At 51.6% G+C, this 11,304-nt stretch overlaps 1 protein-coding gene across 1 annotated transcript; it reads left to right on the forward strand.

Annotated features, from left to right (window-relative positions):
• The first annotated feature begins 2,454 nt into the window (after positions 1–2,454).
• Positions 2,455–7,029, forward strand: LOC104538143 (keratin, type II cytoskeletal 4-like). Its single transcript, XM_010181237.1, has 9 exons — positions 2,455–2,970; positions 3,526–3,743; positions 4,731–4,791; positions 5,013–5,108; positions 5,209–5,373; positions 5,536–5,661; positions 5,858–6,078; positions 6,637–6,671; positions 6,770–7,029. The coding sequence occupies exons 1-9, from the start codon at positions 2,455–2,457 to the stop codon at positions 7,027–7,029; spliced, it is 1,698 nt and encodes a 565-aa protein (XP_010179539.1).
• The last annotated feature ends 4,275 nt before the right edge of the window (positions 7,030–11,304 follow it).

Below are 11,304 nucleotides of genomic sequence, written 5' to 3' on the forward strand. Positions count from 1 at the left end.
TCCAGTCATTCCCTGTCCTTGAACTGGGGAGCCCAGTGCTGGACACAACCCACAGAGGAATGACCCACAGCAGCAGGGACCGAGCCCGGGGGGTCCCTGCCCCATAGCAGCCACCCCACGGTGTGGGATCCTGTGGCAGATGTGTGGGATGTGCTCTGTGGTTGCCCAATTCTTCCCCCTGTGGCCGTGCTGAGCCCCAAAAAAGCCTGGGAATCTCATTAAAGAAACACAACCCTACACATTAACGGAGCTGCAAAACCTCCCGGGGTGAGGTTTCACCTCTGGGCCAGGGTCAGGATGTAAAGATTTTGGTTATTTACACCTTTCCATGGGAAAAGCCCATTTTCTGTCTCATTTGCCAGCCTAGGAGAGCTCTTGGGTGTATGGGTGAGTGTGGGGGTTCATCCATTGCCCCCTGGGAGGGGGATGTGTGTGTGGGCATCGCTGTGGGGCTGCCGAGCCCCTGGATCCACTCCGTGGGGTGACCAGGTCCCTTGTGATGGGGCAGTGACCTGATGTGGGGGTTTTATGTGGATTTCCGAGCCAGAAGCTGCTCGTTACAATGAGGTTTTGTGTCTCCTGCCTTTGGGAATGTCTCATTCTGCTGCACCACGTCAGCTTTGAGTTACGCCTCTTGCTGTGAGGATTTGACCTCCAAATTGGGGGAGACTGGGACTGGGTTGTCCCATGGGCTCTGCCTCTGCTCCCCAACCCTTTGGGAGCAAGGGATGCTCATCCCAAGATGCTGGGATAACATCGGCCGACGTTAACCACCTGAGCCCCTCGGGATGCGGTCGGGGAGGTAGACCTGGTGTCCCGGCGAGGTTTTCCCACCGCGGGGCTCCGTGGGCGCCTCAGGGCGCTTCGCTGGCCCCGCAGCCGCCTCCCTGGGCAAGCGCCGGGGCCGGCAGGGAGCCGGCGGCGGAGCCACCCTGGGAACTCCCGGCAGCTCCAACAGGTTCATTCGGTTTTTTTTCGGCAGATCGGGACGGTTGCGTAAAGTCGGGGAGATGCGGCCGCCGCCTCCTTTTCCCCCCCTGGAGCTGAGTTCAAGCCGCTTCCCCCCTCGTCCCCACTGCGAGAGGGGAAATTGGGGAGCACAGAGCCCCGGGTGGAAGGTTTTGGGTGGGAGAGGGTTTTGAGTGGGATGGGGATGCAAAGAGAGCGCGAATTTCCCTGTTCATTGCAATGCAAATCCCCTCGGGCTGAAAATCCTGCAGTTCAGCGAATCCCGATGAGGCTCGGGAGGAAAAGCCCTCCCAGATTTGCATATTTGCAGGGAAAGAAAAAAAAAAAAGCCAGGGGTGAACAGGTTCGAGGCTGAAACTGCTTCCCCAAACCTCCTCCAAGAGCGTCTCCAATAAAAGGGATAATTACAGGGCTGGCTTTTATTGTCACGGCTTCAGTTTGTGGTTTAGGGGGGGAAGTTTTAGGGCTTTTTATTATTTTTTTGTTAACGATGGGATAAATGGGGATCCTGGGTTGGAAGGCATCTGCAGACACCTCTGCTCATTAAAACAGAAATCAAAAGCAGTTAAGCAATTAAGTAATATATTATTTGAAGCAATGTACACTCACTAATCGGAGTGGCTTTGCCAAGCGCCACGCACTGGGGAGGGGGCTCAGGACTGAAGACCCCATGAGGATGTTCCCGAAAAGTCCCATCCTGGGAGGGATGGGGACGTGGGGCAGAGCTCCCCAGTTTGGCAATGGCACCTCGGCCCCGTTGAGGTGCAGCAAAGTGGAAATATTGAGATATTTTGACCTCTGCAAACCCCTCCGTGTCCCTCCAGGCTCAACGCACCCATCGGAGGGATCTAAAATGACTTTAAAACCTTCTTTAGAGTGCTCCTAAGTCTTCTTTGTTGACATAAACCCTGATTTTATAACCCTGCCAAGCACTAATGCTCTCCGGTTGTGTAACAGCCTTGGACAACCCAAGTCAAACCTCCCCTGAGTGAGAGGTTGAACCCGAGTGCATCTGAGGGTGTGACTGGGAAACGGCGTTTTTGTTGCGATTCAGCGAACCGAGGGCCTGCCATCGAGCTCGAAATGAGTGATTTAGCTAAAACAAGGGTCTCCCTCGAGGGCATAATTCATCAAGGAATTTGTGGTGCTTTGTCATCGCCCTGAGAGGCTCAAGAAGGCCTTGTGATGGGTTGACAGGGCTTTGACTGGGAGTTGCGCGGCCAACACCAACAACAGCTTTGTTTTCCTTAGCTCTCGAGGGAGTGTTTTGGGGCAGGTCATGGTGGTGGCAAAGACTGGAGGGCAGCCTTCCAAGCCCCAAAAAACAATGAATAGAATGGAAAAGAAAAGACATCTCCACTCCCCTGACACCCTGCCAACTCCCTCAGCGCATAAAAAGGGGCACCTGGACACAGCACCCACAGAACTCACCTCCTCTCGTGCACCGTTTTGCTCTGCTCTCCTCATCTTTGGCCACCCATCGCCATGTCTCGCCAGTCCTGTGGTTTCAGCAAGGGGTTCAGCTCCAGCTCCGCTTGCTTCGGAGGGAAGAACAGGGTCATGTTCAGCTCCGTGTCCCGGGGAGGATGCAGGGGATCCGGCAACGCTGGTGGCTTCAGCAGCCGCAGCCTCTACTGCTTGGGAGGGAGTAAAAGCACCTCCCTGGGAGGATTTGGTGGAGCCGGCGCTGTCTGCAGAGGTTTTGGTGCTGGTGGCCAAGGAGGCTTTGGATTTGGTGGCGGCTATGGCTGTGGTGTTGGCGGTGGCTTTGGTGGAGGCCTCGGTGGTGGCTTTGGTGGCTTTGGTGGAGGATTTGACATGGGAATGGGAGGCCAAGGCTTCCCCCCTTGCCCGCCAGGCGGCATCAGGGAAGTGACCATCAACCAGAGCCTCCTGGCCCCGCTCAACCTCGAGATCGACCCCGAGATCCAGAAGGTGCGGACGCAAGAGCGGGAGGAGATGAAGCAGCTCAACAACAAATTCGCCTCCTTCATCGACAAGGTGAGGGCAGCTTGGATCCGGGGCTGGGAGGTGGAGGTTTGAGCCCATCATGATTGGAAATGCCATGAGGTGCCCACCCAAATGGGCCTGGAATTGCCCAGACCACCCCAAAGAGCCCCTGCAGATGGAGGTGGTGGCTGGAGAAGTGACGATCCCAAGGGCATGGAGAAACCCAGGAGTTGAATCCTTGTTTCTTAAGACCACGGTGCTGGGATCTCCATGCAGAGAATCCTCAGAGGAGCCTCTGCCCGTTAGGCTGAAGGGCTTTGGGTGTTTTGGGCTATTTTTAAGGAGAAGATGCCAAAACAACGAACTTCACTGCAATTCTCCTGTTTAAAGTTTGGAGAGGGGAGGTGACCCACCTTTGCCCATTCATCCCAGGTCCCACCAGTCCAATGAGACATTGGAGCTGTTGCTCATTGGAGATGGGAACAGGCAGGATGGTTAAACTCATTAAATGGGGAAAAAATATGGAAAAAATGTGAAAAAAACCATAAACCCGATGCTTTTAAGCATAACCTGACTCTTCTCCTTCCCATCCTTGCAATGGGGTAGGTCCGGTTCCTGGAGCAGCAGAACCGCGTCCTGGAGACCAAGTGGAAACTCCTGCAGGAGCAGGGGGGCGTTGGGCCAGGGGGCAGGAGCCTGGACCCCCTTTTTGAGACCTACATCGGGGGGCTGAGGAAGCAGCTGGACTGCATCTCCAGCGAGAAGCTGCAGCTGGACTCAGAGCTGAAGAGCTGCCAGGACATGGTGGAGGACTTCAAGAACAAGTAGGTCCTCCTAGGGGTGCTCACGGTTGGGTTGTCTGGTGGTGGGGAATTAGAGATGAAAACTCGCTTTAAACAGTGAGAAAATGCAAGGAATTGTAAGAAATGGGCGATATTTCACTTGTTTCAAGGATTAGAAAATGTAAATGGTTTGGGGGAAGTCTTCATCAGCTGAGTTTTGACAAGGGGAGGTGATTTTTTCAAGGTGTTTCTCAATGTGTGTTGCTGCCTGAGTGACGCTCCTCACTAAAGCAGGATCCTCTGCTGGTTGTCTTCATCACTTAAGAGTCCATGGCTTTATGACTTAATGAAGTAATTAGATCGTTTGCTAAATCCTGCAGTCATTTCCTCATGGATTTCCTCATGGTTTCCTTCCTGTAATATCCTTCATCGTTTGAGGCTTAGAGCATTCTTTGGAAAGATGATGTGAGGAGAAAGAATAAATGAAAGGACTTTTTTTCCCTGCTATTATTTATAAAATTAATTTGTCTGGTTGGAAAAACAAGGAGAAAGCCTGGAGAAATGAATCCACTGAAGGATTTACCAAAAAATGATGGGAAAGGAGATGTGGGGCTCATCAGGGTCAACCACAGCACTTGCTCCACTGAGGCTGAAAATTGGCTTTGTTTTGGGGATCATCTCAATGCTCAGCAGCAATTCCTGGCTCCAAGGAGCCACTGGAAGTGGCCCACATTGAGGACATGAAGGTCCTTGGGTCTTGTGGAAGGAACTGGAGTGGCCGTAGCCCCCAGGACTCAGCTTAGGCAGGGATAGGATTCGTCTTTGTAGGCTTTATTCATCAAAGCCTGGAGATGGCAGGCGCCAGGACTTGTCTCTAGGGCAAAACGCCATCGCCCATCCATAAATCTCACCCATGGCAGCTCTATTTCCGCTGCCTTCATCAGTCTGAGGCCAACAGCGCCCGGTTGCCAGCAGCAGCCGGAGCCAAACCGAGCCGGCAGATCCAATCTAGCTCGTTATAATCAACAGGTACGAAGAGGAAATAAACAAGAGGACCACAGCGGAGAACGATTTTGTGCTCCTAAAGAAGGTAAAGTGCTTTTTTTTTTTGGTTTAATTTTTATAACGCGATGGCGTATCTTGGTGCAGAGGATGCCTTGCGTCCATCAGCACTGATTTATTAGCATCAGTTATAAAATGGGATTTGCAAATGTGGGTGTCAGGGGGAAGTGGAGCACCATAAGGCTCTCAGTTAAATGTTAGATGAAATGGTGTGTGTCCAAAGGTTTTCACGTCCCATTTCTCCTGCAGGATGTGGATGGAGTCTACATGAACAAGGTGGACCTCCAGGCTAAAGTCGATTCTCTGGTGGATGAGATCAACTTCTTCCGGTATCTGTACGAGACAGTGAGTGGTCCTCGTGGAGGGGGATGCTGGGGGGCAGAAGGGCTGTGGTGCCATAAGGAAGCCATGGCAGGGCTGAAGCCGGGTCTGGGGTGAATTGCAGGAGCTGGCTCAGATGCAGAAGACAGTATCCGACACCTCGGTGGTCCTCTCCATGGACAACAACCGAAAGCTGGACCTGGACAGCATCATCGCGGAGGTCAAAGCCCAATATGAGGAGATCGCCAACAGGAGCCGACAGGAGGCTGAGTCCTGGTACCAGAGCAAGGTGAGCTCTCCACATCTCAATCGTGACCATGGATGGTGGAGGAGATGCTGGTGGTAGCTCGGATTATGCTGAGACATTGCTGGTACTGATCAAACCAGTCTGGAGCTGGCGTATGTGTGTACACTTTGGACCTAACGTGCTCCTCTTGCTTCTCCCTACCAGTATGAAGAGCTGCAGGTTACTGCAGGCAAACATGGGGACAGCCTTAGGGACACAAAGACCGAGATCTCTGAGCTCAACCGCACCATCCAGAGGATACGGGCTGAGATCGAGAGCATGAAGAAACAGGTAAGGGGTTGCGTTGTTTTAATGGCTTTCATTGTTTAATGGGTGTAGGCTCTTGGTTGTGCCCTTCGGAGCTTCCCGAAAAGCAAATATTGTGGTAACAGTCACTGTAAGTGGGAGGGAACCTGGTGTTTTGGGGATAGATGAGCCCAAGTGATGTGGGATCATGGCTTCACCTCCTCCATGTCCCATTCTCCAGTGCGAGACGCTGCAGAACTCCATCAAGGATGCGGAGGAGCGCGGGGAGGTGGCGCTGAAGGATGCCAGGACCAAACTGAACGAGCTGGAGACCGCCCTGCAGAAGGCGAAGCAGGACATGGCCCGGCAGCTCCGCGAGTACCAGGAGCTGATGAATGTCAAACTGGCGCTGGACGTTGAGATCGCGACCTACAGGAAGCTGCTGGAGGGAGAGGAGTGCAGGTGGGTGAGGAGACAGCGGGAAGCTTGGGTGCACCCTGCGAAATCAGTGGGAAGGATGCAGCACATCACATGAAACAGTAAAATATCAGTGGTGTTGCTGTTACTTGTGGGCTGCGGTCCCGTGGCTGCTGTTATTGATGTCCCTGGTCTGATGCCTTGATCTCTGATCCCTTGGTCCAAGCCCGGCTTAGAATCAGAGTCATTAAGGTTGGACGAGACCTCCAAGATCATTGAGTCGAATCACCAACCCATGGCCACTAAACCATGGCCCCAAGTGCCACATCCACATGTTTTGTGACCCCCCTCCAGGGATGGGTACTCCCCACTGCCCTGGGCAGCCCCTGAGAACCCTTTCCATGAAGAAATTCCTCCCAAAATCCAATCTAACCCTCACCTGGCACAACCTGGGGCCATTTCCTCTCATTCTACTGCTTGTTTTTGGGGAGAAGAGACCGGCCTCCCCTCCTCTCTACCCCTTCCTCTCAGAGAGCTATGGAGGGAGCTAGACCAGTCCAGATGCTCTACCGGGGGCTAATGCTCCATCTCCTTTTCTTTCAGGATGTCTGGAGAGTGCCAGAGCACTGTCAGCATCTGTAAGTAACATTCCCCTCTCCCAAAGGACTAGGGTTGATGCTCCGAAATTTCACGGTGCCATCAAAGATAACCTCGTGCCTTCTCTTCTCCTCCGCAGCCGTGGTGGGAGGAGGCAGCAACGTCGTGGGAGGTGGATACGGCGGCGGCCTTTGCCTTGGAGGAGGAGGAGGAATGGGATTTGGTGCTGGCAAGGGCAGCTGCAACCCCGCTGGCTTCTGCTACAGCCTGGGAGGGGGCGGATTTGGCGGCATCGGAGGCGGATTCAGCTCTGTCGGTGGGGGCACCAGCTCAGTGGTGGTTGGGTCTGGCTCCATCCTGAAGAAGAACAGCAGCTCCGTTGCCACCCTGAGGGCTTAGGAAAGTCGGGTACCTCACCCCTCCCTGCCACCCAAAGGAGAAAGAAGCAGCTCCCATGATGGCCACCGTCTCCTCCCCTTCCTTGCCATCCGTTTAACTTTAAACCTCTGTCAGAAACTGCACAGAAAAGTGAAAAACACGACTCTACGGCTGAGATTCTCACAGAGTTTGACACCAGGACCTGTCCCACACACGCTGGACATCCCCAAACACTGCTGGGACAGAGCAGTGTGGTCCACACGAGCATTGCCCTTGGAGGGGATGGCTCCGTGTCCTGCTCGGGACCCTCGTGTCCTGCGGGGAAGCTCGGCTCCTGCCAAGACCTTGTGCCGGATCCAGCCATGGTGCAATTTTAATCGCTGCTACTCATCAGCCCGGGCTCGATCTCCGAAACAAGAATTTCCTGATGGTGACTCGTCCCCGATGAAGACATTTCTTACCCTGCTGCAGTTTGTTTTTTTTTTTTTTTTCATTTTCCTAAGCAAGACACCGGCAGTTTCACCCGCATTCTCCAGAAACTGCTGTAAAATGTTTCGTTTTGCTCAGGGCTCACCTTCTCGTTGCCATCATGGGAACAATTGCATTTGTTTGCTTAAGCCTTTATCCCTTGGCATGTGGCGTACCCTAATAAACACTACAGGCAGTAACCTGGTGTGGTTTTCTCTCTGACCAAAGAGTTTCGTGTTGCGACAAGACTCCGCTTTTGCTGAGATCTGAAAGTGTTGCCTGACTTTCGCTTGCCCTTTGAAGTTGGCATTTAAAGGCACCAAAGCGAAGGTGCAGCCTCCCGTCCTTCTCACCCCCCTAAGCAGGGCAGGAGGGTGAAGGAGGTCTTGCAGGGGTGGCAAAATTGCTGGGCTGGGTTGGGTGTGGGGTCTGATCCGGCTGAAACACAGGGATTTTCCTAAAGGACACCCACGGGAATGAGCCCATTCCCAGCAGAGAAGTAGGGGAGAAGGTGGAGGTTGGGTTGAAGCTCAATGATCTTCTCCATCCTTCCTGCAGTGACAGATGTGGTTATCCCCATCAGAGCAGACTTTGGGACTCGGTTGATGTTGGGAGACCGTTCCTTTCCCCTTTCTGTTCCTAAGCCTTTTCCTTGCTCACTTTGGCCAATTTGGGACATTCCCTACCCAGCTCACCCCAAACACTGCCTCCAAGCACCCCTGGCCTTCACCCGTGCTGCCCGATCCTCAAAGGTGGCCCCACAGTGGGGGATGTCATGGCCAAGACATTGCACAGCCACAAGCGCTTTTGGAGCATCCCATAGGGGATGGTGTGGGAGAGGGAAGGGTGATCATGACCCCTCCAGCTAATTCAGAGCTAATTCTGAGCATCAATTCCAGCACCTTCAATATGGATCCCAGTATCGGTGGTGCTGGAGCCAGCCCTGCAGCTTTTGCTGTTGTCTGGACTGGTTGAGGATCCGTGGATCCTTTAAAGCATCTCCAAGGGGGAACAGAGACCATGGGAAGGGTAAGAACTCAATGTCCTGTCTAACCCTACCTCTGCACAAAATTCGAGTACTTTTGATATTCAAAGCTAATTCTGAGCACTAATTCCAGCACCTTCAATACAGATTCCAGTATCCGTGGTGCTGGAGCCAGTCCTGCAGCTTTTGCTGTTGTCTGGACTGGTTGAGGACCTGTGGATCCTTTAAAGCATCTCCAAGAGGGATGAGAGACCATGGGAAGGGCAAGACCTCAAGATCCTATCAAACCCTACTTCTCCACAAAAGTAAAATAATTCTGATATTCAGAGCTAATTCAGAGCTAATTCTGAGCATCAATTCCAGCACCTTCAATACAGATCCCAGTATCCACGATGCTGGAGCCAGTCCTGCAGCTTTTGCTGTTGTCTGGATTGTTTGGACTGATCCTTTAAAGCATCTCCAAGAGGAAACAGAGACCATGGGAAGGGCAAGACCTCAATGTCCTGTCAAGCCCTACCTCTCCACAAAAGTCAAATATTTCTGATGATCTGTAAATTTAGAGCCAAAAACTCCCATTGTGGTTTGACCTCTGGCTCAGGAGACCTTGAATCACATCTCTGGTCAACCGCAGACTCGCTCTGCCGTGCAAATGAGTCACCTCATTTATCCCATGCTCTGTTCCCTGTTTGTAAATGTTGGAGACACAAAACGCACCGGCGGCTGCAGGATGACCCAACGCTGCCAGCAAAGGCAAGTAGCGACTTGGATGGGGAGAAGGTTTGGGCAATGGTTGAATATTCCAGCGGAGGGACTTGGGATGGCGTTGAATGAAAAGGCAGCCACTTCCCCCCGAGTCACCCCAATTCATTTGCTTCTGTGTAAACTCGCTTCCAGTAAACAGTGAAGAGACAAAAAGGCTTCTCCATCTCTGCAAATGCTGCAGCTAAAATAAACAAACACCAAAAAAAGCCCTTCCCTTTCTGTTCCTATGACTGCACCGGCAATTAGGGGAAAATTTGGGCTGGACCGAGATGTGACAGAATTTCTGCCTTTTGTTGGAGAAGCGAAAATATTTGGCCTGGCCTGAAATAAGTTGACTTTAGTTTCGTCATGATTCGCCCCCGTTTTAAAAGGCTCTTCTAAAGCACAGTGAAAATGCTTACAAGTCAAGTGTTTCATGGGAAGCGTGGGAATTAAATGCTTTGCTTTGCTTTTTCACCCCAAACTTCTCCCTTTCTGTGGTTGAAGATTTCTCCTAAATTCAGTGCACGCCAACGGAGAGCGTTGCTGCTGAAATCAGCCTTTTCCCATAATTATTCAAGGCTTGAGCAGCTTTTCCTGTATCCCCACATGTTTATTTCCATAGAATCACAAAATAATTCAGGTTGGAAGAGACCTTTAAAGGTCGTTTTCCTTCGTTAGGGCTTTGGGTGCAGCGCTGTTGTTTGAGATCGCCACGGTTGAAAGCTGCTGTTGCGTTCGTGATGGTGTTGATATCCAAATCCCGGGCTGATTTCCCAAACTTGGCTGGAGATGCAGCCGTGACTCAACGAGCGCGTTATCTCCACACGGGCGCTCGGAGCCGTGCGTGTTGTGCTGACTTCATGCATCTCCTCCCAGGGTGGCTGGGAACCCGAAAACTTTCTGATCCCCTCGTCCCGCCCACAGACAAAATAATAATATAAAAGAAAATAGTAAAAAAACCCACAACACAACCCAGAAAAGTATAACAGCGTATTTGGTAACGCCAAGGGAAGCAAGAGAAGATACCGGCCAATGTGTGTATTCGTGAAGGCACATAGACGTGATTAGAGGGTTGGATGAGATGGTCTCCAAAAGTCCCTTCCAATCCAAAACATTGTATTTTTAATGAAAACGTATTCTTATTTGTAAAAATATCTATAGCAGCACTAAACCTCGCGGTACCGCAGGTGGTGGCGCAATGGGTTTGGCAGATGAATCAGAACTGTGTTCACAGCCCAGGTCCCAACCATGGCATTTAGGTGACAAAGACTCTTGGTTTTCAGACCAAGGAGCCATGCAGGACCTCCTCAGCCCACAAATTTATTGTCTATAAACCATGCTGTACAACCACCAACCTCCCCGTCCTCCCCATCCCTTTGGCCTCACGGTGCCTTGTTATTATTATATATATTTTTTAGCCCTATCTATGCCCTGATCCACTTCCCAGGGTGCTCATGGGTGGTGGGACGGGCAGGCAGGGCAGGGACGGTCATGTTTTCCAGTGGAAATGCCAGTTTAGCTGCACCTTATGTCCTGGTCCATGTCCGCGAGCGCTTTTGGAAATGGGTGTCTGGGCGATATTTTTAGAGGTATTTAAACATCTGAAGTTACCAGGAGTTGCTGGTGTGGATTTTCAAGACACACTTGATCGCCCGTGTCCCATGGGAACTCCTGAGAGCCTCGCCAGGCAGCCACCGGCTCAGGTGCCTCAACGGTCACAAGGGTTCTTGGGCTTTAAAACTCCTTCGGTGGCTTTAAAGAGTTGAAAATGAGTAAGACAAGGAATTTCTCAATAAAAAGTTTTAAAATGAGACATTAATTGTGCTTTGATAAGCAGGCGCCTGCAAGACAAAAGGATGAATGCGCGATGGCTCATAGCCTCATCATTGCAGGATTAACTCATTGTCCTTTCTCCGCATGGATGGCATCAAAACCCGAGTGCTCTGATAAGCTTCTGCCTTGCTAAAATCAGATTATTTCTTTCAAAAAAGCTTAGAAAAGGATCCCTACCCCTGTTCTTGAAGGAGGGCTCAACAGGAACGTGTTTGTCTGCCAGAATTATATTTGCATATAAATACTGAAGGAAGGCAGCTGAAAAA

Source organism: Mesitornis unicolor, unplaced genomic scaffold, assembly GCF_000695765.1.
Source record: "Mesitornis unicolor isolate BGI_N332 unplaced genomic scaffold, ASM69576v1 scaffold1133, whole genome shotgun sequence".
Lineage (NCBI taxonomy): Eukaryota > Metazoa > Chordata > Aves > Mesitornithiformes > Mesitornithidae > Mesitornis > Mesitornis unicolor.